Source organism: Gavia stellata, chromosome Z, assembly GCF_030936135.1.
Source record: "Gavia stellata isolate bGavSte3 chromosome Z, bGavSte3.hap2, whole genome shotgun sequence".
Taxonomy (NCBI): domain Eukaryota; kingdom Metazoa; phylum Chordata; class Aves; order Gaviiformes; family Gaviidae; genus Gavia; species Gavia stellata.
The window spans coordinates 77,808,654-77,822,487 of NC_082637.1; the positions used below are offsets into that span (position 1 = coordinate 77,808,654).

General features: G+C 45.6%; 1 protein-coding gene across 2 annotated transcripts in view; it reads right to left on the minus strand.

Moving 5' to 3' along the window:
- Nucleotides 1–1,617: 1,617 nt before the first annotated feature.
- Nucleotides 1,618–13,834, minus strand: part of ECPAS (Ecm29 proteasome adaptor and scaffold) — a 66,191-nt gene continuing 53,974 nt past the window's right edge. For both annotated transcript variants that reach the window (XM_059834446.1, XM_059834447.1), the window contains exons 37-49: nt 12,551–12,640; nt 11,975–12,041; nt 11,333–11,424; nt 11,167–11,233; nt 10,740–10,931; nt 9,594–9,802; nt 9,055–9,098; nt 8,285–8,477; nt 7,510–7,654; nt 6,771–6,876; nt 6,523–6,611; nt 5,293–5,364; nt 1,618–4,449 (exon numbers count right to left, since the gene is read on the minus strand). In XM_059834446.1, the coding sequence (XP_059690429.1) occupies nt 4,310–4,449; nt 5,293–5,364; nt 6,523–6,611; nt 6,771–6,876; nt 7,510–7,654; nt 8,285–8,477; nt 9,055–9,098; nt 9,594–9,802; nt 10,740–10,931; nt 11,167–11,233; nt 11,333–11,424; nt 11,975–12,041; nt 12,551–12,640 (1,506 nt within the window). In that variant the 3' untranslated portion in view covers nt 1,618–4,309. The remainder of the gene's footprint in view (nt 4,450–5,292; nt 5,365–6,522; nt 6,612–6,770; nt 6,877–7,509; nt 7,655–8,284; nt 8,478–9,054; nt 9,099–9,593; nt 9,803–10,739; nt 10,932–11,166; nt 11,234–11,332; nt 11,425–11,974; nt 12,042–12,550; nt 12,641–13,834) is intronic.

Here is a 13,834-nt window from a genome sequence, read left to right on the forward strand (position 1 = left end):
TCCAGACCATATGATGTCATGCTCAGCATATAAACTAGGGCGAAAGCTGGCCGGGGGACCGCTGCTTGGGGACAGGCTGGGCTCCCCCATCCTGCTGGGGCAGGGGGCAAGTGAGCAAGCGGCTGTGTGGTACTTAGCTGCTGGCAGGGGTTACACTTCTACAACTACACAACCTGATTGTGTATGTGCTTTCCTTCCCTGCTGTTTTTCATTGAACAGTGCCTACACAGAATTATTTAATTCTGAACTCTAACCATTAGAGGTGAGAGAAAAATCTAAGTATTTTTAGACATGGATGGTTATAATCAAGTTCAGAGATCCTGATATGTCTTTTTTTTCCCCTGTCTCCATTTCCCTTGTTTTCTCTTACCAATGAACCTAAATAACATCGTGCTGCCTTCCCTGGCAGGAACAGAATCAGACTCCTTGAGACTGGAAAAGGCCTTTAAGATCAAGTCCAACCGTTTTAACCTAACCCTGCTAAGTCCATGACTAAACCATGTCCCTAAGCACCTCATCCACCTGCCTTTTAAATACCTCCAGGGATGGTGACTCAACCACCTCCTGGGCAGCCTGTTCCAATGTCTGACAACCCTGTCAGTGGAGAAGTTTTTCCTGATATCCAGCCTGAACCTCCCCTGGCACAACTTGAGGCCATTTCCTCTTGTCCTATCACTCGTCACTTGGGAGAAGAGACCAACAACACCCACCTCTCTACAACCTCCTTTCAGGTAGTTGTAGAGAGCAATAAGGTCTCCCCTCAGCCTCCTCCAGGGTAAACCCCAGCTCTTGCAACTGCTCCTCGTAAGGTTTGTGCTCAAGCAGATGTGTCTGCCTAGTCCCCTGTCTGCAGCTAGCGCTCAGGCGGCAGAAACCCAGCTCTGGTCACAGCGCCACGTAGAAGGTCTCTGCTCACCACAGCAAGCTGGAGCACAGGGAGGGATGCAGGCCCTCTAGCACTGTGTTTTGGGGGGGGGTGGGGGGTATGGTCTGACAAGGTTTGTCTTGCTAGCTGATGCTTCAGCCAGTTGGTAGCTAACATCCATAATACTTGTATTTGCTTCCTCTCTGCTGAGCTGCTAGGTTTGGGTGTTTTTTTTTTTCTTGTTTTTCCTCTTCCTTTCAGAATACCATTTAGAAAAGTATCTTTAATTGAAGCTGGGTGGGGGGCGGGGGGAACGGGGCTGGGATATGTGTCCGATGTCTGGAATAGCTTGGAAATATTAAGTTATTGAGTATTATTTAAATAAGTAAATTTTCATCTCATGGCATCATCTTCCATATATATGTATAGATAATACACATGTAATATAATTATGTGTGTGTATGTATTTTAATATATATAAAATATGTATACACACATCCTGTAACCCTGCCCAGTTGCAAGAGACCACGCCGCTGGCTTAAAGCCTGAATTCACACGGTTCCTCGTAACTGAGCACTGTCATCTGTAGCACAGCTGCCTTCAGTCTGAGTCCCTGAGGCGCGGTGAGGCAGGCGGACAGAGGGCAGGCAGGTCAGCGCAGTGGAACACAAAGGTGCACTTTGCATTTGGAACACAAGAATGATGTCAAACACTCACTGTGGGAGGAAAAAAACCACTACCAGTCGCTTCGAAGGACAGGTCATGCAGCTTTTATTTAATGTTACCTTTTTGGTAAGCAGGAGGGTTTTCTTTCAGTCAGACCATTCACATACTTCGACAGTACAGATTGCAGTGGATTTGATGGAGATCTCGCAACATTAGAAAACTTTTCTCGATATACATCCATTTAAGCAACAGCTTGTAGGTCAGAGCGCGAGTGCTGGAGTCAAGCCTGCGCACTGCACTCCAGGTATACAAAGCATTGCAGCAGCACAAGAAATGCCCGCGCTGGGCAAAGTACAGTGTGTTTTACATAGTGCAATCACTTTTAGAGGAAAAACTCTAGGAAGGCCACATCTATTTATTTATTTATTTTTAATCCCATCAAGTTTACAAATGCGGGGGGGGTAGAAATCAAACCTCTGCATCAACTTTTGTACAGGTAGGTTTTGTGTATAGGCACGTGCTTTAGAGAGGAGCTCTGAATCTGTTCTGTAATCACGAGAAAGACATATTGCTTTGTGATTCAGAAAGTGTTACACCATCTCTAACCTTCCTAACACTCTTACCCAGAGTTGTTAATCCAGCGGTTTGTAGAGTTCCTAGAATACGCTCTTCCCTCTAGTGTAAATCCCCAATAGAGAAATTCAGGTTGCTATTGACAACGATTACAGTTAGTCTACTTACAGTCGTTTGACCGTATTAGGCATTGCCTCCAGTCCACAGTGAAAACGCAAATTACCAGAGACGTGGAGGCTCTCGCTTTTCTGTTACTGTCACTCACCAATACGGAAAAAACCCAAGTCAGACAATGAACGGCTACAGCAAAGCATCACTGGTAATAGTCATCTAACAGAAAGAAAATGAGCAGTCATGACACTACCTGTCATGGTAAGCAAGTCTTTAAAGACACTGCAAAGTCATTTGCCCAGTAGAATTTTGAAATGTACACTGTGCTCAACAGTTCAAACTACAGGTAAACAAAGAGCAGCTCCCTGCAACAAGGTGTAAATCAAAGCGTTATAGCACCAGCTCCCAGCACCAAGGAGTTGCCCACTGACCAGTTCTAGTGTACAATGCAATAGTGCTCGCTGAGGTTTCTGCTACACGGGAGCCACAGTGGGACAGCTCTGCCCACTTCTTGCTGACGTTTTCTTACCAGGTGTGCACAAATCACATTCCTCCCTTCCCGTAGAGAGCGAGTCAGACAACGAGACTGTTACAGTACCAGAAAACACTGAATGGGAAATGGCACCTGAGGGAAAAGTAGGTACTGCATACCTGATTCTGAATAGATGGGCGTGGAGGAAACGTGACGTTATCTGAGCAAACCTCTCCCTAACAGGTCAAATCCGAAAGAAGCTGCAGACTGTAAGAAAAGAAACAAGCCTTCCTATGCTGAAAGCCATGGACATGATATTGCCCACACTAATGATTTTATGTCACCATCAGCAAAGCATTTATCCCCAAAAATCTGTACACATACTGGTCAGATTACGGTGCAGTGCTAACTTCACACTATTAGAAGTCTGTTGCTATAGTCGTCAGGTTTGTCTTATCTGAGGAGGGCAAAGAAAGGAGACAGGCAGCATGGCCACATCATCATATAGCAATTTTACTCCACATTTATGCAGATATAATCTTTCTTCTTAAGTGCAAATTAAAAAGTATTTCCTAGAAACCAGCATGACTTGGGCTGCTGAGAAATGAAAGATGATTGTTTCTTACAAATATTAACAAGTCTAAATCATTACAGGTTTCCAAAGCAAGAACAGGGTTACGAACAGGAAGGGAATAAAACATTACCACTATTAAAAAAACGTGCCATTGCAAACTTCGAACACTCTTCAAAAACATATCTAGAAAAGATTGTTTTCCTATTTTTTTTTTCCTGCAGCTGAGGAGTGTCCATGCAAAACAATTTTGAGAAGAGCAGTGTTCCACCTGGGCACCAACTAGGCCCAACTTTGTCCCACACAGCTCAGTAAAGTGCTCTCTTGTGCATCCTTTGAGGAAAAAAGTTCTCATTGTAAGTTTGGGAGGCCGAGGTTGCTAGCTGGGGAAGGCATAGTCTCGGTCAATCCATGTTGAGGTCAGAGGAGGAAGGAGCGAAGTTAACAGTACTCTGCCTTTCATAACTCACAGACAACAGGCTGCATGGGAGGAGCAAGCAGGAGAAGCAGGGGTGGGTGTCAGCTGAAACCCTGCCCCTGAGAGGCCACAGGAGTCTGCCACAGGCTTCATCAGGGGAAGCATTTCATCCTTTAGACAGCAAACACTAGCTCTGCTGCAGAGTCCTCAAGATTTACTGTTTAGACACCAGGTAACAGATCTCCACACACAACGTAAGTGAAAATCAAACATGCTTTTCACTTCCTGTGCTGGTGGTTTTTCAACAATTCCTTTGAAGGACAAAAGGGGATCTGGGTAACATTCTTTTGCCGATTTAAAGGAAAAAAAAAAAAGCATCTTGCCCTCAACAATTTTTATGTTGCACACTTACAAACATTCTAGGGCAGATCGTTAGAGGTATTTACTGATAAAACAACTAACCATCAGCTTAAAAGATTAAAAATAACGGGGAAAAGAATTTAAGGCGTTTTTTTATTTTGGCCAGGAATGATGCATGCTACAGAGTAATCTTCATTTTCCCACTTGGTTTTCAGACCACTGCACTTTTTTGTTTTTGTTTTACATGGCACTTTGTAGTTTGTGTTTTACAACTTAGTCAAGATTTTCAAGTGTTTTCTTCAATATAAATGCCTTCTCTTGTAGCTCGGGTCTGCTATCTGACGCCATTGTAGACAAGGAACGAACGAGGTGCTCTCTGCTTTCTGGAGTCAGGCTCTCCCACTGCCGAGCTTCTGTGTAGACAAAAACAGACAGACACTGGACATGAATACCAGAATGCCAAAAAAACCATCTCCATCCCCAGGCTGAAAGAGTGACTGCTTCAACATTTCACTCGCAGTCCGTACTGCTCTTCCAGGAGGAGGCAAATTCAACTGGACACTCAGGTGCGTGTGCTGCCTCCTGCATGGGGAGTTGTGCTCGTTTAGACTAGGCTTGGTTGTCTAAGCCTGTAACATGTGAAAACAAGGGCCTGAAGAATCATATGTTTCCCACTTCACAGTTGCTTCACGTAATGTAAGGAGATGTAATGTAAGAAGATTTTTGCTAGAATAAACGGAACACAAAGTGCGTAACAGAAATCCAAAGGAAACGTTTGCTACAGAACAACTGCAGACACAAATGACCTTGAGATCTAAGTAGACTTATTCTCTGAAGTAAATTCTGCAAAGCTTAAAATCTAAATTAACAATGAGGAACTAAACTTGGCACTGAAAGGGTAAAAATTACTCTTCCGCACAAATAGGAGCTCTCCCCTCTGTGGAGCTTGCACATAAGGCAGAATCTGACCACACACACAGTCCTGTGTGCTCTCCCTGGCATCCTCCTTGCTGGACATTTTCCTCACCCCAGGAGTACCCAACAGGACTTTAGACCTTGACTTTATCCATAGTTACTTCAAGCCCTCTCCAAGTTTCCCAAGTCACCAAACACAGAACTCCAAGTCCCAACTGCCCCAAAATCACCCAGTGCCGCAAGCAGAAGGTAATGCATTCTCTCCAGGGTTCCAGGCCACACAGCCAAGCGCCTTCTTTACCAAACAGTGGCTCTCCCAGGTGGCAAGCAGAAAGTCTCACCCTGCAGTTTGGTGAGCAGCAGTTCTATCACAGACAAAGCTTCTGTTCTGATAGATGTGTAGCTTTTGTTTTCTAAGGGATTTAAAAAACAAAGAAAGAACCCACAATCACATTGAGAACCAAAGGCAAACTCACTGTACAAAAAGCAGTCACCGCTGTGGTCTCCAGACCATTTTTGTTAGCACAGCTCACTGAGCTCATTTGTGCTGGCAGTCTGCAATGCTCCCCAGTTAGACACATTTGAACGACAGACAGTGACCAACTAGACGTTGAGAAGTCAACTAAGCCTTGTGCATCGCCTCTGCTACTACCACAGCGCTACTGTTCCTTATGCATGTTGAAAGGGAACAACACTGACACAGCTGCAATGTGATCACAGACAACTTCTGTGCGTAACAGACTGTTCTTTTGGTGAGTCGTAATGGCTATAAACCATACAAATTTTAACAAGTACCATTAAACCCTATGCCATCAAGCACAAGTTTGTCACAAAATGTTATTTGGTCTCCTGAGCTAAAATCTTGTTAAAGTCTCATTCCAGGAGGATTGATAGTTAAAAGAAACTTTCCCCAAAGGGGTCGCTGGATTGGTAGCTAGCTCTAAAGTAGGTGCTGCCTTTAGGCATACCAGAAGCAAGAGCCACATGCAGGTATGAGGAGACTTGGGGCACTGTTACAGTCACAGGACAAGTGGGAGCACTACCAAAGTAATAAACAGCCCCATGACTGTCAATGTTGCATAGGTAGCACTTATATCCCCCATCCACTTATATCAAAGCCCTGGAGCTTCATGCACTGCCTGTCTGAGAAAATTTTGGGTCTCTCCAATGTATATGTATACAAGAAGTCTGAACTGTGGAGGAGAAAAACTTGTGTTTCATTGAATCAGTAATAGCTTGATTAGGTGGGGTTCATCTTCTGCATGGAGAAAATTACATTTCTGATTTGCACTCCTGAGAGGTTGCACAAAGTCTGTTGTCTGCTTCTCCCTCCCCTTTCAAAGTTCTCTTGCACCAGAGAACTTTGTTCTCTGTGCACGGTGCCCTGCATAGTACTGTCTTGAATAGCTAATACAATGTCAGAATTACCACAGCACAGTGCAAGGAAGGGCAAAATGTTATCTCTGACAGCTTATGCTTATTCTGCACTTCTTCTACCAGCCAACCCCCAGAGGAGCAATGTATTAACAAGCAATTCATCGTCAACCACAAACCGGGAAAGGTCTATTTACCTAAAGAATGGGTGATAGATGAACAGGTTTCCAACAGTATTTCTGTCAAAGCCACAGGGTCTGAGTGCTCCTCATCAAACAGCATTAGCCTGTCAAATGTAAAAACACTGTCAGACACCCTGCATCACCGGGACAGAAGTCTGCTGGACTTCCTCTGAGAAGCCAGTGTCATCCTCAATTTCATTAAACAGTTTGAAGCAATAAAGAAAAGAAACATCATTGAAGTGGACTGCAGAAAGAAGAATTACCCTTGAAAGTAGGCATTCATGGCTTGTAGCACTCCAAGCTGCACTTTCCATGTGCTGAGTTTCAGACGATCACACATTAACTTGCAAAACTCTTGGCGAAAGCAACCTACAGAAAAATAAGGATGTCATTGTGTTACCACGGGGAAAGGCAGAAGGAAACACTTCCTGCTCTCTCTCCCAGGTGTTCCTTGTACTCCTCTCCAAGTGACGTCAAGCTAGTCACTGCATATGACCAAGTCAACATTCTGTAACAAGGGATCCTGAAAATCTTCCCCACATCAACACTCTCATTAACAAACACTGGAAGATAAACAGCTGCATTACGCATTCTGGCATGCTAATAAAAGCAACGTGTTTTTTTTCAGATATACCCAGTTCCTCCACCTTGTACCAGCTTTGATGCAAATGTAAATTTGAGCAGCAGAACTAGGCTGCTTTTGATAAGGCAAGTCACCTCAGGCATCCTGCACGTGCCCACAAACTCAGAACAGTTTGGGGAAGTGAATTTAAGACAACAGTAAAGAAATCTCCCCAAGGATGGGCTACTCTGTGGGAAAGCTGTTGGGGCAGCATTCTCACTGAAGATCTTGCAAGATGCAGGCAGCAAGAACCTGCACCTCCTCAAAAGCCTCCCCACTCCCCACATGATCTCCCAGTCCCTCCCTCCTCCCCTTTTTCATTTTAAGAGGAAACAGTTTGAGCTGAGCAAGTTTGCTCTGCACGCCCTTAGCTGACTTACGCTGTGTCTCCGGGCTCCTCGGCCAGGCTTTGCCCAGGGTCTCGAAGGCACAGATCAGGGACTCCATCTGCACCTCTTTCTCCCTCATGTCCTCGTCCTCTTCGTCATGCTTTGGTAAACCCGTGCCCATGCTCTCAAGAGAGTTCTGCGGAGGCCATGGGGGGAAGGTATGATCGACAGAGGGATGAGGGCAGGCTAGCCACACACTTCAGTGCAATTCAGTCTTCCCTTGCAGTTTGTGCACACCAGTCCTTGTACCCAGTCAGTGCCTCCATACAGACAAAGCACAGGCCCCCTGGGCCACCAGTAGCTCTGGTGCTACTGGCAGCCTGCAGAAGTGCACAGCAGGCTCCGTGGCCTTGCATCCAAACATCTCCCTTTGCTACACGAGTCCCACTTGCAGAGCTGCGAAGCACTGCAGATACTAAACAGAAGCACTCTACGCAGCTTCCTAGGAGTCTCTTGCTGCCTGTAGAACAGCCAGGAATTAACTTTTAATGCTGTATTGGGGCAGTGCTGGACACCACAGGAAGGACTATGCCTAGAGAACAGTTGGGCTAATTCAGAATTTGGGCAGCACAGGTATAACCCCCCCCAGGGCTCACCCACAGTCTGGTATTCAGCCCCACCAAGGATCTGGCTGAGTGTGGGGTATTCCTCACATCAGCAGCCTTCTGGGCAGAAGCCCGGTGCGTACGTAACAGCATCAGCCGGACTGTCACCACTTGGGTATTTTGTTTCGAAAGAAGGAAAACTCAAGAAGCTGAACTGTCACCTTCTTTATCATGGGAAAGATGATATCTGCCAGCTCCTGGAACCGGTCTTCCTTTGTTGCCTGCAGCACCTCAGCCGCACAGCGCAGTGCCACCATCTTATACTTTAGGTTCTCCTTCCGACATTCTTTCAGGACAGCCTGGACAATATCACTGACGGTGGGCTGGCCAGGCACTGACTTCTGCAGCTCTGCACTGAAACGGAAGGCACACAGAAACTATCAGACCCATATTAATCCCTTCCCAAAAACACCGCCCTTCCCACAGATAGGAGGCAATTCCTGTGTCCAGGCACAGGGTTGCCTACCAACAGTTGTAACTGAAGTAACACTCCAGGGCTCTTCTTTGCTCTTACCCTGTCTGTTCTCCCTGTTTTTCTTTCCTCTCTTTCCTCATATGCTTCCAATGCACTTTCTGCCCTTACTCTTCTCCTATCTCTTCCTCTCTTTTCCCCTTTAAGGTGTACATCCTTTCCCTTAGTCTCTTCTTTCTTCTTAGAAATTCTGGCCTCTCAACATCCTCTTCCTTGCCCTCAATCAACCATTTACCTCTGCAGGTCCCTCTGAAGCATCATTTGCCCCCCCCAGCTCTCACCAGTGACCCACACATTGACAAGTGGAGCGGAGAGAGACTCCTCACATGCTGACGGGAGATCAGGATGGTGCTTACAACTTTCTAGAGTCTCCTTAGCACCAGACAGGCAACAACAGTGTGCAACAACCTCCTTTTTGAGATCCCAGATCCTGAGGGTACCACCTTTCAAGACACTTACTTGCATGCAGAGATGACACTGGCAATGGCCTTTAACAGCTCCTCCTGCAATGAGTAAAACAGATACCACTGAGAAATGCTGCACAGCCAAACGGCAGTCCTGCCACACAGGGGAAACCTTTGTACTCCACTGCAAGAGGCAGTGGGCAAATACACCTATCACACCAGCCTAGAGAAGCAATGTCTGGCTCCTGCCACTCCTGCTGTAGAGGCTGCAGAGGACTTGGCTTTCCATCTGCACTGAACTGGCAGTGGAAAGAGGACTTGCAGCGCCTCTGAGTGCGAGCTTGTACCCCTCAAGGCTAGAATATGGTGCAATGGAAGTAGCGTAAGTGGGAATCCAACTGCTAAAGCAATCTGAACTCCACCTACTCATCTTCCCTGTCATTTTTGTATCTGCTAAAGGCAGGGCAAAAGGCAGACTCCCTAAGCCAGAATTCCTACACATGCTGCTCTGGAGCACAGAACATTGCATTTCCCGGCTCAAGGGCCACATGCTGGTGCTCCCAGCGACCCATGAGGTGCCAGTTCCTTTTTTACCTTCCCAGTCCAGGTTCTCCCCGGCAGGCCTTGCAGCAGTGCGGAGAGCACTATTCCCAGATGCGGTGGTACAAGGGAGCCGGTCTGTTTGGCAATTGATGCCATGGCAGCTGCTCCCTGGGCTTTCATCTTCCAGGACTGGGACTGCAGAGCCTTCTGGGTAATGGTTATCAACTCCTGCATATACAGTCTGATGCCACCCTGAGTACCTGTATGTCAAACAGAGGAAAATTGTAATTTTGCCACAAAACAAACAAAAATCTGATCTTAGTAAAAAAAAGAGAAAGAAAAAAAAGCAGTTACAGATTTATCTTTTTTTTTGGCCATGAAACACATCAGTACGGCCTACTTCAGGCAAAGGGGTGAAGAATTCCTCCCAGACTGATTGAACATGGGTTCTGTTTTCCAGAGAAAATCTTCAGCATATTTCTAGACAAAGAGCTCATCTCAGTCCTTCCACATGGCAGACGCTAGATACTGTGTTAGCCTGTTCCTAAGGAATACAACTTTTTTTTTTTTTTTTGCAGAACAGGCCGCTGGAAAACTTTTTTGCAGATCCTTTCCCAAACTCCAGAAAAGAACTCTGGTGACTGAGGGATCAGATCAAAAATCAGGTCAGAGAAGGAGCCAGCAAATTATTTCACCATGCATCCAGATCTTCCTCTACAGAGAGAAAGCACTGCAAAATAGCCCTTCTATATTGTAAATACATTCACTGAAGTTAAAACCAAAGGCATCACCAAAGAGGTCTCCAACCCGAGACACAGGCCAAAGTCCCCTGTAACTTCAGAGTGTGCAGCAGCCACTAAAGGCTAGCATCAAAATTTCCAAAGATGTCCAGCTATCTGCACCACAATCTGGGCCATATTACGATCACATTCAGTGCCTCACAATCTTAAAATACTTCTCCTGACTCTGTCTGTGTATCCTCAGCAATCAACACCTCTGTAATTATTTTAAATAGTCACAGAGAAGCTAACCTGCTGAAACTCATAAAGGACATCTTCAGCAAGGAAGAAAATGGAAACAAGCTTCCCAAATCTCTTACCATGAGAACTCTGAATTTCCAAAATGGATTTCCTGAAAGCATGAAATTTCTTGCCCCATGCTTCCCAGAAAGCTTTTACCACTCTTAACACAACTTACCAGGTACATTTTCCTGCCAAACTTCAGTCCACAGAGTAGAATTCTCTTTCTCTCCTTTCTCTTCATCAGGAACCTCGTGCATGCCAAGAAAAGCCAATGGCAGCACATGTTTGGCATGGTTCTTCACTACATCTGGACTGTAGCGTCCCATAGCATGCACAGTTAAAGCACAGCCTGTTCTGTAAACCGGCTCTGAAGGAGCAAAATGATCACACGTTATGACTGGGAAGGAAGATTTTCCTTTAACAGTGTGGTCTGCCTCTTGGGAAGCAGAGGAATACACAGGATTGTATAACGATGCATGGGAATTATTCAGCCAGTGAAACCAAGCATCACAATATAGAAACGTTTCTTTACCAGCTTTTGCTATTGCCAGGAACTTTTTCTGCACTGTATTCTGCAACTGAACACCCCAAAAGCAACATACCTTCCTTCTCCATGTACCAACTGCTGAGTTTGTGCAGCAGCTTCTCAGTGCTACTGTCCCGGGAAGTCTGTAAGAGGGAAAAGACTCAAATCACTCAAACACTTCCAAAAAAACCACCAATAAAAAAGCAAAATAAAATCTAAAACCATCTCAAACCCCAACTCACCCGGACTAGATGCCCCATCGCAAAGGCAAAAGACTTCTGTACCACACTGTTGCGATCAGTCAGGCCACTAAGTAAAGCACTCATAAGTTTGCCTGTTGGAAGAGACTTCGCATTATCAGAAGTATCATGTTTTTATTGCTGTGGCAAGAATTACAATAGCCTGCATTTCATTAGACTGTCTGAATTTATGCATTTTTCCTTGTCGCATGTTTGCGGGGTTATAGTTCTGTTTGGTCCTTACGTTTAAACAGGTGCACTAGCAGAAGCTAGTCCCTGTTTATGGTCCTCCCATAGCTCAGGTTGAAGGAACAAGTGCTTATTGACAGCATTGCACTAACACAGGCATTGTTACTCTGCTCCAAAAAAGTCTAGTGATATTTCTGTCTGTTCCTGCTGGGTGCTAGCGAATTCCCTCAACTCTTCCTCTGCCTCTTCCAACTGGGTGAGGTATTAACATCCCCAGGACCTACCCCCAGCATTCCAGTCTCATACGCACAAGGCAACTTCAAACAGCTGTCTGAGGAAAATACACACGTAAAGATCATTCTTGTGATAAAATCAAGGGCCAATAGGGAGGAAACACTACCTACAGAACAGCAAGGAAAAGCACCTTTAAAACCTGACACTAGAAACAAACCTTACCTGAATAAGGTGTTAAGTCCTGAGGACACTGTGTGGTTAATGACACAATTACACTGGCACAGCCTCCCTAGAAAATTGCAAGAGAAAACAAAGATAAGACAGAACAATATTAGCCCCTGGTTATTACTGTAAATACTTGCTGCGGCGCTATATGAACCTGTATGACATGATCGAGGCCCACCAGGCCTCTGCTCCGATAAGCTGGGAGCCAAGGGTAGAAGCAGAAAAAGTTTGTAACAAATGAATCACAAGAAAGGAATTAGGAAGTGAAAAAGTTACCAGGACCTACACTCAGGGTAGATGGTCCTGGAAGATTTACAGCTATCAAGGACAACCTTCTGCACTCAAGTGTCACAGACCACAACAGCCATGTAGTCCAGGGGAGGGTAAGGCAGCACACATTCAGAAAATCACAAGTAATGTAGGTGGATTGAGACTCAGATGTGAAATGATTCTAGCATGAATGAGCCCAAGCTGTCACTTTAAAAGGGACAGTCAAAAGAACACTATTTACGTTGACACTGCACTGTGTTCCCTTCTCCATTTCCAAATAAACTATTAAAATCACAGACATACCTTTGTGCCAAGGCCTACTCCACTTTTGATCAGTTCACACAGCCGAGGAACCAGCTCACCCAGGACAGACACATCCAAATACTGCAAGCTCTATAGAAAGGCAAGGGACAGGAGGGTTAAAAAAAAGAAAAAAGAACGGTAATGCTGGCAGACTTAAGCTGGCCTACGTCCAGCTGAGGCCTGCCTCAGTTCTGCAGGCTGGTCTTCAGCTGAATCATGAGAGTTTGCTGCATGGTGGGAAAAAGGGACCACAAAGTGGCTTCCACCACATACAGATTCTCTTGTCCTACTTCTATGCTGAGCTGACCCTGCTAAAATTATCATTTGCTGGAACTGATGTACTCCTGCACTCCAACTGTTTAGAAAGCTGAAAGTAACACACTAGCAAGAACTCCTTTTGGGGAGGGAAAGGGATGCAAAGGTGTCCATATCTTAAGACAAAACCCAACATCCTCCCAACTGTCTTAAACCCTGAAGCAATAAGGTATCCAAACTAGACAATGAAATGAAACTAATCAAGGCAGTTTTTAAACAGGTCAAGACAAACAAGTGGAATAAACAACATAAAGGTACAAGAGGGATGTTATCAGCATCATTTCTAATCTCCTACACCTAAAATGCCACTGGGCAAACAGAAAGCCTCATGTTTCCAGCACTTTGTGCAGCACACTCTCTGCAGAGAGCAGATCCATCCTCTAGCAAAATTCAAGGATCACATACTAACTGAAGGTAACCCTCTCTGAGCTTCAGAAGTCAGATCTGCTGCCACTTCCCCCTCCTGTACTGGTACGGTAAAGGGAATAATCCATTACATCCCATCCAAGGATATAATCTCCCAGCTAGCCCGAGAATATAGAGGAATAGACAGAAGGTTGCTCGTAAGCCAGGACATCTTCACGCTACTCCAGGGAAGCCATACTACCTCTCCCCTCCCCTAGAAAATCCCAAGCATTGATGCGGGCAGCACAACTGTCCCCCCAGGGCTGGCGGGGCAGAGGCATGGCCTGGAGGAGGGACAGCAGCAGCTGCTGCCGCCTACCCGGTGGCAGTGAGTACACTTTTACATGAAGCCTTTCAACCCCAGCCACTTTACACACTATTTATAGAGAACACTCCACCTGATACCGAAATGTAGCTCAACGTGCTGTTACATACGAGAGGGCTTGCTGTTACTTTTCCATAAGCGCAGGAAACAAAGAATAGCTCCCGTGGCTATGCTTCTCCCAAAACTTGATCAGTGCTCACACCCCCTCTGCCTGCTCACATGCCCATGTCTGTGTGCAG